The sequence below is a fragment of the Hippichthys cyanospilos genome, chromosome 4 (genome assembly GCF_059441005.1).
Source record: "Hippichthys cyanospilos isolate Australia breed blue-spotted pipefish chromosome 4, RoL_Hcya_1.0, whole genome shotgun sequence".
Classification (NCBI taxonomy): Eukaryota; Metazoa; Chordata; class Actinopteri; order Syngnathiformes; family Syngnathidae; genus Hippichthys; species Hippichthys cyanospilos.
Genome location: NC_142372.1, coordinates 9,169,686 through 9,185,560, shown reverse-complemented (window position 1 = coordinate 9,185,560; position 15,875 = coordinate 9,169,686). Strand labels below are relative to the sequence as shown.

Sequence of the window (15,875 nt, the reverse complement as noted above, 5' to 3'; positions counted from 1 at the left end):
TGATTGAGTTGCAGTCCACTCACTATGGGTAATTTGGTAACTTCAATGAACATGATAACTACCAGCAAAACTAATACAGCATACATACAAATTCCACCTACGAAGACCAGAGACAAAACTGAAACCCCCTAATTTTAGAAATCACAAAATATCCACCCACCTACATTATTATCCTCACAATTACTGTATATCTACAGTCACTTTATTATTAAAAAGGAAAAACAGTTTCAAAACTTTAAAAAATGACAGTCTTCCACATTGGAGGTTATATTAGTATATCATAAATTAAATAGTTATTCATGTTTTACTTCTTCCCATGCCACAGTTGGCACATCATTTGTCTCCCTCAGCCTGCAATAAAATTTCTCCAAAGACTCAAAGGTGACCGGCAAAGCAACAGGCTTTGTTTATGTGATGTGCAAAAATAACATTGTCCCATGCTGCCTTTTAAAGTCTTCATGAATATTGCTGGCTTGCCCAGGACCACCCGAGGTTCTTAAATGAGGCAACAGAGACTCAGCATCACTTGGCTGCATTAAGAATTTCCAGGCGTTCTCCTTCATTGGCCACGTCTGGTTGGATTATCAGGCAACCGTTCCGGATTTTATGACTGCCACACCACCGAAGATAATGCCCGTTTTAGGCTATTATGGGATGCGGTCCGCCCCAAAAGTAGAATAATAAGCTTCCTTTTGTTTAAACAGCTAGAGGTACTGCAGGCAATTACCACATCGTCATGACAGACTATTACTAATTACTACATCCTTTTGTGCTTTGTTTCAATGTAGACAGCCTCCCTATCCAGAAGAAGCGAAAAAAAAAGACATTACCCTAAAGCTAACCTCTCCGTGACCATAAATTATTATGGTCACAGACACGAGCTACCCTCGCTGTCGCCGTGGTTACAACTCATTTGAGAGCCCCGTCTCGTTACGAGGCGGGCCGAGACGTAGCCCTGACACAACAAGGCATCTTGCGTAACGTGACAGCCGAGCTCGCCGCTTCCGCCCGGGCGTGAAATAACTACAGCGGGGACGGGCGAGGGACCCTGGCTTAACGAATTCTCGAATCCTCAGAGCAAAAGGATGCTTTCAACAAGAAAATGAAGAGAGATCAGTCAGTTTAAATGGCAAAGATGGAAAACAAACTGGCTCTTACAATGTGCAGCTTGCAACTACGTTCCGCCTCTCATAGTTTTAGAAGAGTAAGGGTCAATGTATTATTTTTGCTCTAGACTAGATGAAAAAAAATCGACACTTCAGCTTTTCTTGATAGGTAATTGCATCAGAATCATTCCATCATTATTCATCACAAATTTAGGGTCTGAACTTATTGTTTTATACTAGATAGGCTTAAAAAATACTGAAATGAATGTGACAGGATTTCAATTCAATTCCCGTTACGATAATTATTGTAAGTAAAAGTAAAAGAATACTGTCGATATAAAAAAAAAGCCAATCTGTGCATCAAAACTCGGCTTATATGGTTGATGGATCAATCTTCTTCGAATGGTGTGGGATAAAAAAAATAAAAAATTTGTTTCTCGGACGCAACCATACTTTTATACAGAGCCTCTAAAAGGACATGGAGAAAAAAAAAAGATTGTGAGATCTCGCAAAGTATTGAGAGATCTCACAATATCTTTGCGAGCTCTCGCAATAGTATAAGAATACTAATTGTACTATTAATATTTATTGTGTTTTTTTTTTCTCCATGCGGCTCTGTACTTTTGGAGTTCATTTTTGGGAGTATTGCTGTAATTTGCAAAACAATCTTTGACATCATTGATCGCCTGGCAAATGACGTCACAGCCCATCACCAGTCTTGCATAAAATGGAAAATCGCGTCCAATTGTGATTAAGCCGATCAGATTGGCGTGAAGTCTTGATTTCCACTGATGCACATTTTCATTAGTGACGTGGTTATTATAGGAAAGTAGAGTAGAGCACCCCCCCCCCCCCCAAATGTTATTAGTTTCCATGCCAAAATAATATGGCATCACACCTGCCAGCCAAATGTAGTACACTAGTGCCAAGCATTTGCAACTACGGCTATAGCGCCTCCCCTTCTCAACATCTTTGCAGTCTCTCAGAAATCAACCGCATTACTCGAGAGCATCCCTCAGTTTGAGACTCTAATTTGCAGTCGAATTGTGGGGAATTGATGAGGGAATTTCCAAGGAGGCCAGTTGCATGCAAATTCTGATGCGTTTGCGTCGGGACCTGGGAGCGGCAGACAATAAACATAAAGCACCCGCCAGCCTCTGCGAGAACCGAGCGCTGCTATCAATCTTGCTGTTATTGCCTCAACCAAGTAGTAGTAGTAGTGGTGGCGCTAAGGTGAAATCCAGTATTGCTGCACCGTCTTTGTGCAGGTGAGATTAGAAGCCATCCGTGAATCAGTGACTGTAGAAAAATAAACAAGCAGCAGCATTCTACTTAATCACATCTAACAATGTGGCTATAGTGTCATGAGACGAATACAAATGAGCAAAGGGAGTTTTAACAGGATGCGGCCCATGGAGCCAACCTTCAAATGCGTCCTTCATTTTTGCACCTGCTCAGAGAGGATTTTCCATGACTGACTTCTCCCACCCTTGCAGGAATGTTGTTTTTTGGTATTCATGTTTCCAATTGAACATGAAATTAGTCACACACAACTCTACCAATTCCCATTGCTACGATTATTTTTACGGCTTAGAGTTAAAACCTAGAAACGCATTTCCCAGGTTGATTAGTAAAACATGTTGGGGAACTTATCTTCAAGGAGACCAATTATATAGTGTCTCCACGAAATTAAACATTTCATAGCTGTTTCATTAATATTCATGCCATGTTTCTGTAAAAGCACCCCATGCATCAGGAATTATTGTGCAATTCTTTACTCAATCAATCAATCAATCAAATTTTATTTATATAGCCCTAAATCACCGAAGTCTCAAAGGGCTTCACAGAATGAAAAGAGGTCATACAGAGACATCTTTTCAATGTAAGGTACACAACAGCATCCCCTGTCAAAGCTCCCAGAAGGGGAAGGAAAAACTCAAAAACCCCAATTTGGGGAAAATCAGAAACCTCCAGAAGGGACCACAGGTGGGAGGAGCCCCCTTCCAGGCCCACATTACTGCAAGCATCAATGGATTAATCAAAAACGAACCGATATTCAAATTAAGTTACTTTTGAAAATCAATTGTTCAGACAACTAAAGTTGTCAATTAGCGCACACCTCCGTCTCAAACTGTTTTCCATTTCTTCAATTCATCTATAGTAAAATATTATACAGTCGGTTTATGTCTCCAACTTGTTAATGCGGACAAAGAGTCGAAACGGCAATTCCCAACTCTCGAGAGTTCAAAATCTAAAGCTCAAAGTGCCTCTGCATATTTTGCAGCCTATTTATTTTAACAAATAGGAGCAGAAAATGCAATTATAAGCAGTGGAATGAAGCCTCTATCCGAATGACGTAATCCTTTTTCATTACTCCGCCGGTCCCAAACCCATATGATTAAAAGAAGGCAACCCAGAATCGAGCGTAACACGATCATCATCTGCACCCTTGTTCGGGTGAGATTAGACTTGCTCTCTTCCTTCAATGCTGCAATACACGCAACGGGATAAAACATAAAACAAAAATGCATTGATGGAATCTATTGAATGCTGAGGAATAGACGGACACATGTTGAAATTCCAATTCCCAAGCTTTCTTCCTAACAACGCCTCCTCAGCGTGCTGCACCAAAGTCAATACGCTGAAGGTTGTTAGATCTTTCCCGCTAAATTATTCAGGAACAGAATCCAAACAGTTTCACCGTTTTCCATTCATCTTCAATTCGCAATTTACATAAACAAATTGAGTAAAGAAAAGAAGTATATTCTTAGGAGGGGATGTCAAATAGTATTTGTCATTGTCAGTGTAATTATGGATTTGCATGTAAAATACACCATTGACAATCCCCCTGTCGTTTGAAAAACTGAAACAGCTTAGTGACTGGATCAAAGGTTCAGGATCTGTATACACTAGTAACTGATCATTCCTTTATAGTACTTAACTGGAAAAAAAATACTCATCACTCTGTGGAATTGTCAGAAACAAGAAATTCTATCACCCTTTCAATTTCTGAAAAATGTGACTACCATTTTTGCAAGGTGGCCTGACGTTGGCCAATTTTTTTGTATACAGAGCCGAAAGCAGGACATCCCACGTGAGGAACAGGGACCATCCATCAAGAACCTGGACTTTTGGCCAAAACTCATCACCCTCATGGTGTCGGTCATCGACGAGGACAGAACGGCCTACACGCCTGTCATCAATCAGTATGTTCTATATTAAGCTTATTAATTAATCCTTGTGCAGTATTTTGACCATTTTGAGTCATTTTATACCACACCTTCTCGCAGTATTTTAGCCAAGTAATGGCACATTCCCAGTAGTAAATGGTAATGGTAGTGTGATAACTAAGTGGCGAAGCCAAGTTGAACTTTGAAATGTTGTCACCATTGTTTGACAAAACTTCCCGTGCCCTACGATTGGCTGGCGACCAACCATGGGTGTACCCTGCCTCTTGCCCAAGTGTTGGCTTCGATATGATCGAGCTCACCCATGAGTCTGAAGAGAAGTCGCACAATAAAAAATAGATAGATGGGTTAATTTCATCCTGTAATCGAGCAAGGCAATTTAGTGTTATGGCCATTCTTACCCTCGGTGTTGAGACTTAATTGAATGGCTTCCTAATAATGCATCAGCTACTTTGTAGATTGTAATTGCTGAGCATATGTTGCACATTCCACGAAAACAGCGGGATTCACCAAAGTTGAATTCAAATGATCATTTTTCGTCCCCTTTTGCTGCCCTACTTACACATATTACATACCCTCTCATCCTTTTGTATGCATTCATATTTTTAGCTCATTCTCTTTTCTTATGCGCCTTGCTGATTTACGACGCTCATTACAACTGTTTATGCCCTAAGCTTCCTCCCCTAGCCTCTCCTACACTGTCTAATGATAGCTCTGCAATAATTGTACATCTATTTCCCCCAGTTTTTCTTCTCTGGTCAAGTTCCAGGACTTATAACGACCCCCACTGTTATGTTATGGTAAAACCTTGAAAAGGGGTTGATGCCAAATTCTACACAGACGCTTAATTTGTTTTCAGAGCTAGACCATGATGATCCATTGAACGATGGCTACAAAAGATTACAGGCTTTAGAGAATATTTCTGAAGAAAAAAAGCCGTCCTGCATTCAAAACAGCTTGTTTATGTGGCATAGAGGTAGAACGTATCCACATGGATTAACTTTTTTATTGTATGCTGAAGGTATAAAGCGCGCTAGATGTGAAAGCAGGAGGAACGATTGTTCTTGGGATCTGTTTTTTCCTTCATTTGCCGCTCACATCACAAATCCTACTTCTCGTTTCTTACTGTGTTTATTTTGCAGCTGGGAGAAAATACTTTGCCGTTTAAAAAAAAACGATCATAGTATCAATTGTTATACAGTTGCTATGGGCATGTAGTTTTATTTATCACCTTTGCGATATAGGGTCATGTATTTTTATTTTATTTTCTTTGGTAAGAAATAATTACAAACGCAGAAGCACAAATAACACATTTACATTTAATTATGAATGAAAAACTTTTGTAAAATCTTGATGACCATAAATTTGAACTCTGCTTACAACACACTACTTGTCTGCTCCTCCCTCACTTCTCTACCCATAAGTGTTGGTTTATGAGACAAATTTACCATCTGACAAAGCACATTTGAGTCATGATGGTTTGTTAAAATGTGATCAGTAGGAATGGGAACTATGCCAGGCTGTCATCGTCAAAGTCTGCAGGCTCGTATCCATCCATCTAGCATCCATCTATGCCTCAACCAAGTAGAAGTAGTAGCCCTGCTAGCTAGTGGCTAATTTATGCTATATATCACAAAACGCAAGCCACCGGTGCCAACAGGTGCCATATGTCAATGTCAGTAAAAAAATGAAGTGGTGAACCCTGAATTGGTGATTAAACATGATTTCAGAGTAATGCTGTGTTGTTTGAATGAAGAGTCAGGAGCAACAGTTGAAAAAACTGTTTAAGTCTCTGCAAAGGGCTGCACGCTTACTAACTGTTCTTATTACATGGTGAGCCTCACCAACCGTATCGTCTTGCAAAACCATTAGGATTTCTTCTCAGGCTGCCTAGTGGAACATGTCGTTATGGGAAATGAGTCTGACTGGAATCCGTTTCCATTTCCGCCAGGTTTCCGCAGGAGCTGAACGTTGGCAAAATCAGTGCAGAGATTACATGGAACCTCTTTGCCCTGGACATGAAGTACGCTATGGAAGGTGAGTCCAATCTCAGAGTTCAATAAACATTCGAATTTGTTATCCTGCAATATATGGCTGAAATCTGGTCTTGTGACATTTTGCAGTTCATCCATTATGTACCTTTTATATGCGATTAGTTCACCAAGCACTAATTAATTCATGCACTAGTCAGGTATGAGGTGTCACCAACACTTTCATTCAACACACACTCAATTTCATTGTTTGAAGACACAATAGGGCTCATCAGCTGTTCTCATCCACACTGCCCACTGATTACTTATTATTGATTCACACAATCTGAGTCGAGATCATCAACTGATTGAGGGTGCAATCCAAGTCCTCACAAAAGCAACAGGACATTCAAAACGCTGTTTTTTGGACATGAACAATTACAAAATGAAAGACTGCATTTACCAAATGGCTCTCACATGAAAACAGTTCAAGACCTTCCAAAATAATATAAATTTTTCAATACAATATCTAAACAAAATTAATAAACTACTGCATGTCTCAACATGTAAGTTAATGTCTTTCCTAAAGAAGCAGCAATCAAGGAACAAATCTCCGAGTTGCTTTGACACCGCTAGACAGATGTTTCATGGGTAAACGGGGCTTCTCACTTACAATCCCCATGCAAAAACCTCTGCTGCTCCATCTTAATTCCCCTAAAGACCACAAATACCTCCTATAGGAGTTTGAGCAAGCTGTTCCTGTTACGTGAGAGTCCTGCGGATCAACACCCCCTCAGGATATGTGGATCTGTGGTGTGGAGGTGGGATCCAGAAGGGAGTTTTAAATCAATCTCACAATACTGTAGATGTTTTTAACTACAAGCAGAGCCCCCTGAAACTGGTAGCTCGAGTCCTAGAGCCCTCAGTGTTGATTTGTTGACCACACACATACATTCGCGATCAGAAATAATGAACCGGGCTAGAATTTACCATTGCCGGCGCAACCATTAAAGAGAGGGAAAATATGTGTTTTTTCAGTGTTGCTTGTTTTATTGCTCAGCGTACAATATGGCATCACCACAGAGCACATGCTATGCACCGGTGCACCTCGTTTGTCTTGCTTTCTTGATCCCCTGTCAACGTCAGCCTTTATGGAAACAAAATGCCTCCCAGTGTGTAGTGATCCCGTTTTCCCCCAATCAAGGACAGCTTGGCACCTTCAATCCCATATTTAATTGACTGGATGAAATGATTATGTGTCTTTTCATTGGGGTCATCTTGCCACCATTTTTATCTAGCAAGGGAACCATATTTAGTGACTGAAGTTTACTCAACGGATGCTGACATGCCTCACAATGAGCCAATCGAATAATGTCTAAATTTGGTGATAAGAACGTCCAAATTAGTGTAACATGGATCAAGTTCAAGCTCACCATCATACTATTTTTAACTCCACGGGAAATGTTATAAGTTACATTTAGATATTCTTAAAGAGTGGGTTTGCAGTGCTAAAGTGCTAGCACAATTTGAATGTAGCCTTACTTTACTGATTTTCCCTGTACCCGTGTCTCTGACAAATCATTAATGTACAAATCATTAATGTACACAAGAATGCAAACCCAGCTCCAACAGGTTAACAGCAACAGCAATACAAAACTAGTATTAGCATTTTAAACAAGCTAACCTCAGCCATAGCTGCTTTGTTGGTACCTTATTCATCATGGTGTGTTAAAAAAACACTTTTTTTAAGTTACAGTAGGTTTTCCAGTTATGTATGTTTTCAGTATTGAGATGTATTCTCTGATGGAGACTATTTTTTCTTCTCTAAAAACGGTAGGTAGGGTTGTCTCACTCAATTGATGATAGTTAATGCCCTCACAGCTGCAGCGTGTACCTGCTGCTGCTTTCTCCATGCCCCACTGTCCTATGTTGCTATGGGAACCAGATACCAAATGAAAGTGCTGCCAATGGCAGACCTACCACACACACACACACACACACACACACACGCACACACACGCACACACGCACACACACGCAACCCGCACACACTCTCACACAATATATATACTGTATATGTGAGATACAAAAAGGAGGCTGTCAAATCTACTACCAGTATATTGTCCATAGGCCTAGTATGGAGGTCTTCACATCAGTGTGCCATAATTCATACGAGGAGCGAGAAACACTGATCTCAGACACCTAATGGATGTCACTCAGAAGGAGAGACGAGATTACATAAGAAGTTAAGTGGGCCTGAAGGATGCCACCATATTTGTTTGCGCGCCTACATTGCGTCAGAGAAAGAATGAATGGAAACAAGAGGATGGAACGCGAATGCGGGCACATGTGCATTGATGCATCTACTTTTCCTGCTAAGAGGACCTCAGTGGTGGCGTGGCTGAAAAAAACAACCAAAAGGGTTGATGCTAATATTAGCATCTCTCTGTGATTCTGAATGTGAGGAGAGGAGGAGAGAAGACAAAGAAAGAGACACAGAAAAAAAAGACAGAAAGGGAAGTTGTGAAATAATGAATGAGCGCAATTTCTTGTGCGTTTTCATTCGTTAACACTTAAGTACTTGTTATGACAGACTTATTTTTGGTTGTGCATTTTTTTTTATGGTTTTACAAGTCTAAATTCCACTTTTTGTTTCTCAAATAAAATGTATCTTAAGTGTTTAACAGACAGTTTAGGCACCTCTCATGCATGATGACATATATATTCCAATGGATTATATTAATGGGAAATCCAAACACACACCACAGTCAACTGTTAACTTAAAAAAAAAAAAAAAGTCAATTATTTTGTTAAAAAAGAAAAAAAAATCTCTTGTGCAGCAAAAAAAAAAAAACAGTGGAAAGAATGCTTATTTATGTTAAATCTAGCATTTTCATACAAAGATCTCTTTGCTCAAAACACTTTATTCCCATTTATTCTCATTTTAATCTCATTTAACAGTCACAGAATGATTGATACTATTGCTGTCCTACAATTAATGTAGTTAAAAATGAATTCTTTCACAATAGTTACTCAAATTGAGTGTTAGATTACGTATGACCTGATTTAAAGTTACGGTTTAGTAATCATTGGGTACAGTAAAGAAATTAAAATCCCCAAAATACTCCCCGAGGGTGGCACCACTGCTTCACACCGCTCCCTCTGGAAATGGGTCAAATGCGGAGAACAGATGTTACCCACAATGAGTGCTGATTGTGTGCAATCAGTGTTATTTTGAGTTACTTTTAACTTAAAATATACTGTTTTTTGTGACACTGGGAACATATTTATTGAAATGTATAATGAAAAAAAATACTGTTAACAAAATTGTCCAATACATGATTCTTAGCTGAACAACACCCAACCCAAACAAGAAAACTAAACGTGGTGGGTTCATATTTATTGTCACTGCACACAGTTCAGAGCAAAACAATTCACTTAATAGGTACAACCTCATCCAAAAGACTTTAAAAAAAAGTAGTAAAAATAAGCATACTACTGGCTATTGGTATTATAGTTATTCATATAGTTCATTTACCTACCATACCAACCTAAAGTAGTTGTTCTTGGTGGAAACTGAGCTTGACTGGACTACAGAACATTTTTTTAAAGCTCGGAGTATACACTCTGCAATCTACCTTAAAGATGTTTAATCGTCGTCACGAAAGTGTATCCTTTATGGCGCCCAAACTCCATCAGTGTGTTAACTCGTATCCCGCCTTTGGAATAGCTTCATTAAACATAAATGAATGACGTATTGCTCAAGTTAGCTTTGCATGAATTCACCAGCGCCGTGGTACAGCTATATCTCATCACAGCTTTCAGTGGAATAGACGACACTTAATCTCTCATCTATTAATGTGGATGATACATGTTTTATTGGGGAGGGGAGGGCGGCAGTGTATGTATGGAATATAATGAATGAATCGGGAAATTTTATATTCTGTTGCTGGCAGAGCATGACCCAGAATCAGTTGTAAAATCCCTCATGATTGAGAATCTTGTTTTGTTCTAATACTACATGGAACGTAATATGGACTCTTCTACTCCATTTACTGCAGCTTATCTGATTTCAGGTCGTAGGGGTAGCAGCTTTAACAAGGGAATCCACACTTCCCTCCCCCCAGCCAATTCGCCCAGCTCCTTCAGGGCGAACCCCAGGCGGTCCCAGGTATAGCCGAGAGACATAGTCTCATTTTCATGTGTGGTCTCTAGGGCCACCCGGAGGAGGTAGCTTCTTTAGTCAGCAATCAGTTCGCTGGGGTCCCTGCCTTTGTCCATCGCCCAGGCTTCTATGAAACCTGACCCCTTTGACCCCACCCTCAGGTGATAAGGCCACGAGCCCCGTAGGCAGAGGCCCAGCCACCAGACCCCCAGTCTGTCACCCCCGGGCATGGGCAAGGGATAACTGAATCCGGTATTTGTATTCATCATAGGGATCTTTTGAACTATGCTTTGTCTGCTCCCTCACCTAGCTCCTATTTGTCATGGGTGACCCTAGCAGAGACACCAAAAATATGTGGACTTCAGTTTCTAATTTGCTTTTACCCAAAATTGGAAGTAGAAAGAAGCTGAAAATAATGAAGTCAATTGAATGCCTCCGCCTAAATAGGTCAATACAGAATGGGATTTTCTGTTGACCCTTCAGGTATCGTTGAAAACAGGAGACATATATTTGAGGAAGGAATTTGGTTGTTAGTTTGTGTTGCTTTATCAGGATGATGCACTCAATGACTAATTGCGACACAGCATCTCATGAAATATATCTTTGCAAGCTGTTGCCGGTATGTCTAATGGCAAGAAAACAACAACAAAAATTGATTCTTCCCGCTAGCCATATTTTATTCCAATTTGTGCAAAACAAATTAACTGGGTATTGCTTTGTACATGCCTCCAGTTATTCACAAAGTTTTAAAATTGGTCGCCAACACCAAACAGCACCACTCACCTTCAAGCTCTGCAGTGATAACTAAAGGGATAGCTCCTGTAATTTTAATAGATAACATCACTAGGATTCACAAATCAAGCCTTCATTTTGATGCTTCAAAAGGAGTCAAGACAAAAACTCGTTTCAAACCAATGACGCCGAAACAAAGAGCCGTCCCATGTGAGTCGCGATGTCTCTGTAGAAGGACGTCAGACAAGATGACATCCTCACCAGGGATCCTAAGCCAACTCCTCCCTCAGGATAGCCAGCATTGTTTAACCACCAGCAAAGGCACAAAAGAACTTGTTTCACTATCACAGGCTTAGCAACAAATGGAACATTTGCTTTTGTTAACAAGCATGCAGCCAATGTTTTATACAACCACCATCAAGCAGGATAAAACTCTTACCGTGTGACTGCCTCTCCCCCTTCATGAAGTCGTTCAATTCGGGCGGCCACGAAACATCTACCCGTCATCTTGACCGCTCATCCTCACGAGGCTCGCAGCTGATGGAAACTATTCCAACAGTATGAAAAATGGGGCCAAAAATAGATGTTTAGCTGACGTTAACAGATAAAACCACAAATCAATACACTGTTCACACTATCACCCATTCATCCAATCAAAAATAGTCCATGTGGGAACCTACTATTCATAACAATAGTTCCACCCGTGGGTGAATTATTTTCTACTGACGTTGATTGTCCAGCAGTGTGCTCCAGGTCATTTTTGTCATATTTATCTGCTCGGGCGGAGCTGGTGTGAGAATGCTGAATAAGCAAGGGATGCTTAGAAATCCATCAGTGTAGGAAATTAAAACTTTGGCTGTTTTTAGGGTGACGAATCAACACTGTAACATAGTTAAAAGCACCAAAAAGTGGACTTTTCATGGCAGGGCCCCTTTAAAAGATAAAGAATGATAACGTCTTAGCCTTGACACTTGGTTAAGCAGAATGTGACTCGTTATATAAGATTATATTCAAACTCATATAGGCAAAAGTTTGAAAACACTTTCAAATTCAATTAAAAAGTCAAAAGGTTCACTATTCACAAAATGTCAGACAGTGTCAGTATCGACGAATTGCCCACCTCTGGTGACTCCCATTAAATTCTGCACTTTGCCACCATCAATAACACTGAATAAAGAGTTGAGAAAATGACCACATAAATAGATGAAGTGTGAAGAAAGAAAACAGCATATTGCAGCTTGTCCTTTGTTCAACATTCAATCATGCACATACAGGAGGTTGGTTAGCCGTGTTGCGGCAGAAGAAGACCTCATGAGAATGGATTTACATAAGCAGTATGTATAAATATGCACCGACTGACCTTCACGAGCGACAGATATGCAATGACGGGCCTCGGAAGACCGCGCTCATCAGGCACTTCATTAGGTACCGCCATGCTTATGAGATACAGTGTACATTTCAGTCAGTCAAAGAAGTTAAGGAACACAAATAGCCGTTTTAATTCTTAATATGGCGTTGTGGGGTCTATTGTTAAATAGGCAAAAAAAAGTCATTCGTCGCTGACGTTCCCAGTTGAAATTGTTGGATGTAAATCATTTAAAGCCTTTCTAAAAGCGACGCTGATGACTCACCCTGAAGAAGTCACGCAGCCTTCGCCGTGTTTTACTGCTCCGCTCCCGCTGGCCTCGTTTCGTTTCCCTCGGATTCTCCTTTCTATTCCGAGGCCCCCGGGTGGTAGTGCCACTGAATGGAAGGAGAGGTCTCTTCAGCACTAAGTCAGGGCTGCTACTGTTGTTTTTAGTGCCGGGTTTCTTAAACAGCTCTAAACGATAACTTTTTTAAAATGCTCCATTCACCACTTCTGGCTCCATTAGATTTCATTTGGAATTCATAATAGAAACCATTTACCTGCCGTAAAATTGCATCACTCTTGACAATGTGCATCTATACAAAGTAAACAAAATAAAGTGCAAAAGTCACGTTCGTACTTCCAAAAAAAAAAAAAAAGTTGTTTCATGCTCCTAATAATTTCCTCTTGGAAAAAAAAATGTCATCTTCATTTCACTACATTAAAACACATTAAATTGGATTTGCTTATACGCGCAGAAACCCTGTTAAAATGACTCTTGAGCAGTTCAGACAAAAATTTCTGGTAACGTGTGATTTTTCATTTTTACCATTTCCTGTCATCCGTAACGCATTCATAGTTCAAACAAAATGGACTCAGGAAACTGAAAGGAAGAAAAAATTAATTCATGACATTATAGTGTATGCAAACACGGACTTAGTAAACACCTGCTGACCTTTCCTTTGAAATGACCTCCATCTGCTGCCTGTAGATCATCAGGTGACTTTGTGTACAGTATATGTGTTTGGTCAAACTGATAGCATAGTACTATATTGGTTAGCACATTTACCTCACAGTTGAAGGCTGTAAGTTTGAATCTCAGCCTCTGTGAATGAAATTTGTACCCTGTTTGTTGCACCGGTTTACTCCTGTGTTCTGTCTAAAAAAAAATGTTTTCTTCAATTTGTTTTTCTTTTTAATGCCTAGTATCACGAGAGGCATTTTAATGTAACAGACAAAATAAAACATTGAATGCACCGTTTTAGGCAGTACGTTGCTAGAGCGAATGATGTAAGAAACATTCTCATTGATTTCCCTCTTCAAAGTGACACTTCACCACCAGGCCACCATATTGCACCTTTCAATTAGTGTGGTGGTCTGTATATGTGGTGCATGCAAAACATAACCATAATTTACCAAAGTTCTAAATGGATCATTATGCAAAATTTCTTGAAAACATTTACTTGGTTGTTTAATATTGCGGTTGACAGGTGTGAAGGTACATGTCTCTTCTACTTGTTACTGTTTTTGCTGTTGTCCAAACAGTTTATACAATCCTGACAATTTGCCTCCTTGAAAACCAACTCACAATCGAAGCAGCTGCCAAGTGAAACTTTACATTTCTCTATGTAGTCCAAACCGATTCACCCATAACGGTTGGGTGTAGATGGCAGCAGCGATCCCAGAGGAAAAGTAACTGCAAGGCGTTGTCTGGTTTCATTTCAGGAAGGATATTGCACTGCTTTAAAAAAAAAAACCTACCCGGGCTCCTGGGATCCCTGCCAAACTGTCAAAATTCCTTCCCAATTTGAACTAACTCAACAGTTGGCGATCTAAAAGCAAAGCATGGAGCAAAGAAAGAGAAAAGGGCTTTGCTACACAGCCATCTCTTTGTTGTGTCAGATCTGGAGGATTAATGATAAAATGAACTCCAAAACAAAGATGACATTTGCAGTGGCTTCTATGTATTTATTTATTTTTGTGAAAAGCGCTCATCGCCCTCAGAATCTTCCTCCTCAACGAAAACAAGAAACACCCAGTATTGCTTTGGTTAGTTGAATGCAACAAGGATGTGTATGAAAAAAAAAATGGTACTTTAAATACCTGACAATATTTTCTTTGGGCTTAAAGAAGAGTGTGGGATGGCAGGCTTAGTTAGCACTATTCATCAGGCTAAGCACTCGTGGTTCTTATCAGGATTAGAGCGTGACAGCTTGGGCGTAACGAGCTGGATTCCAACCGTCTATTCAGTTACCGTCGAGGCGGTGTGAGCTAAATGAGAGCAGCCATAGATCAATTCCTTCATAATGTTAGTGTCTTAAGCTCCGTTTTTGACATAGTACTGTACCCATATACATGTAGTGCTCACCTGACCTTGAATTCAATGAATGTAGATACTGGCGGTAATTGATTTGCGACGCTCCCGATTTACAATGGTATGAAGGGTCGATTATTGCCATACTTATTTTTTTCTTTAGAATGTTTTGCACAGCCCAAAAGTGTTGAATGATGTCACCGCATTGCCAGTAGATCAAGGTGCTTACTAAGAAGCTCCTCATAGCTCTGAAGTCAGAGGCATTGGGAAGAAGCTTTGAGCCGTACACTGCTGATTGGTGACATGAGTCAATGATGTGACGTCATCTTTAGTCACGGTCTTTGGGAAATGTCGTTAACGAGGGACGGTTGTCTCATTTCTGCAAATGTTTTCCCACCTACTGCCACACTTCTCTGTCAGTCTCCATGATGGGATTCCTGGTGGAAAGTGCCAGCATGTAAATAGGGAAACGAGCATTAAGGATTTTCCAAGTGAAGAATTGAAATGAGCTCAGGGAACCATATTTACTTCTGTAAAAACTGTGACACATGGCTGGGGCTACAACTGTGATTATTTTAATTGTAGATTAATCTGTTGGTTTTATTTGTCAATTATTTGATGAACCGGATGAGAAGAAACACAATTTCTATCCGATTATCAAAAAACAAGAAATTATTCCAAATAACAGGCTTTCTCTGAGAACTCTATAGATCTGGGAGTACTTGATCATTGCATCCCTACGTGTGACATTGTGTCTTAAACACATTAGAAGTCACATCTGTTTTGTAATTTGATCAGGTGCCTAAAAAGTGTCAGCCGATGAAATGAAATTAAACGGACAATTGTTCATAATTAATCTTTATTAATCATAATCTTCAAGAACTATCGTCTGCAAATCTCGTAACATATTTATCTGAGTATAATCCTGTAATTAAGATGAAAATATCAAATAAAAAAATTTGAAATTGTTAAATAAATGTTCATCTTTGTGCTCTTGGCTCTCTTCTAAGTTTGGTTGCAAAGTTAGCAGAGATCTGAGTTAACAAAGTAAA

The 15,875-nt window shown here is 39.9% G+C and overlaps 1 protein-coding gene and 1 long non-coding RNA gene across 4 annotated transcripts in view; one reads left to right on the top strand and one right to left on the bottom strand.

Moving 5' to 3' along the window:
• Positions 1-15,875, top strand: part of unc13c (unc-13 homolog C (C. elegans)) — a 118,244-nt gene that overhangs the window by 70,858 nt on the left and 31,511 nt on the right. For both annotated transcript variants that reach the window (XM_088412518.1, XM_088412517.1), the window contains exons 17-18: positions 4,179-4,312; positions 6,246-6,331. In XM_088412518.1, the coding sequence (XP_088268644.1) occupies positions 4,179-4,312; positions 6,246-6,331 (220 nt within the window). The remainder of the gene's footprint in view (positions 1-4,178; positions 4,313-6,245; positions 6,332-15,875) is intronic.
• Positions 11,279-14,394, bottom strand: LOC148424495 (uncharacterized). Of its 2 annotated transcripts, XR_015865311.1 has the most exons (5): positions 14,271-14,394; positions 12,793-12,904; positions 12,522-12,597; positions 11,601-11,708; positions 11,279-11,446 (listed from the first exon to the last, which is right to left on the bottom strand). It is a non-coding gene; the product is annotated as an uncharacterized LOC148424495 (long non-coding RNA). The 2 variants fall into 2 exon arrangements; XR_015865312.1 differs by lacking the exon at positions 12,522-12,597.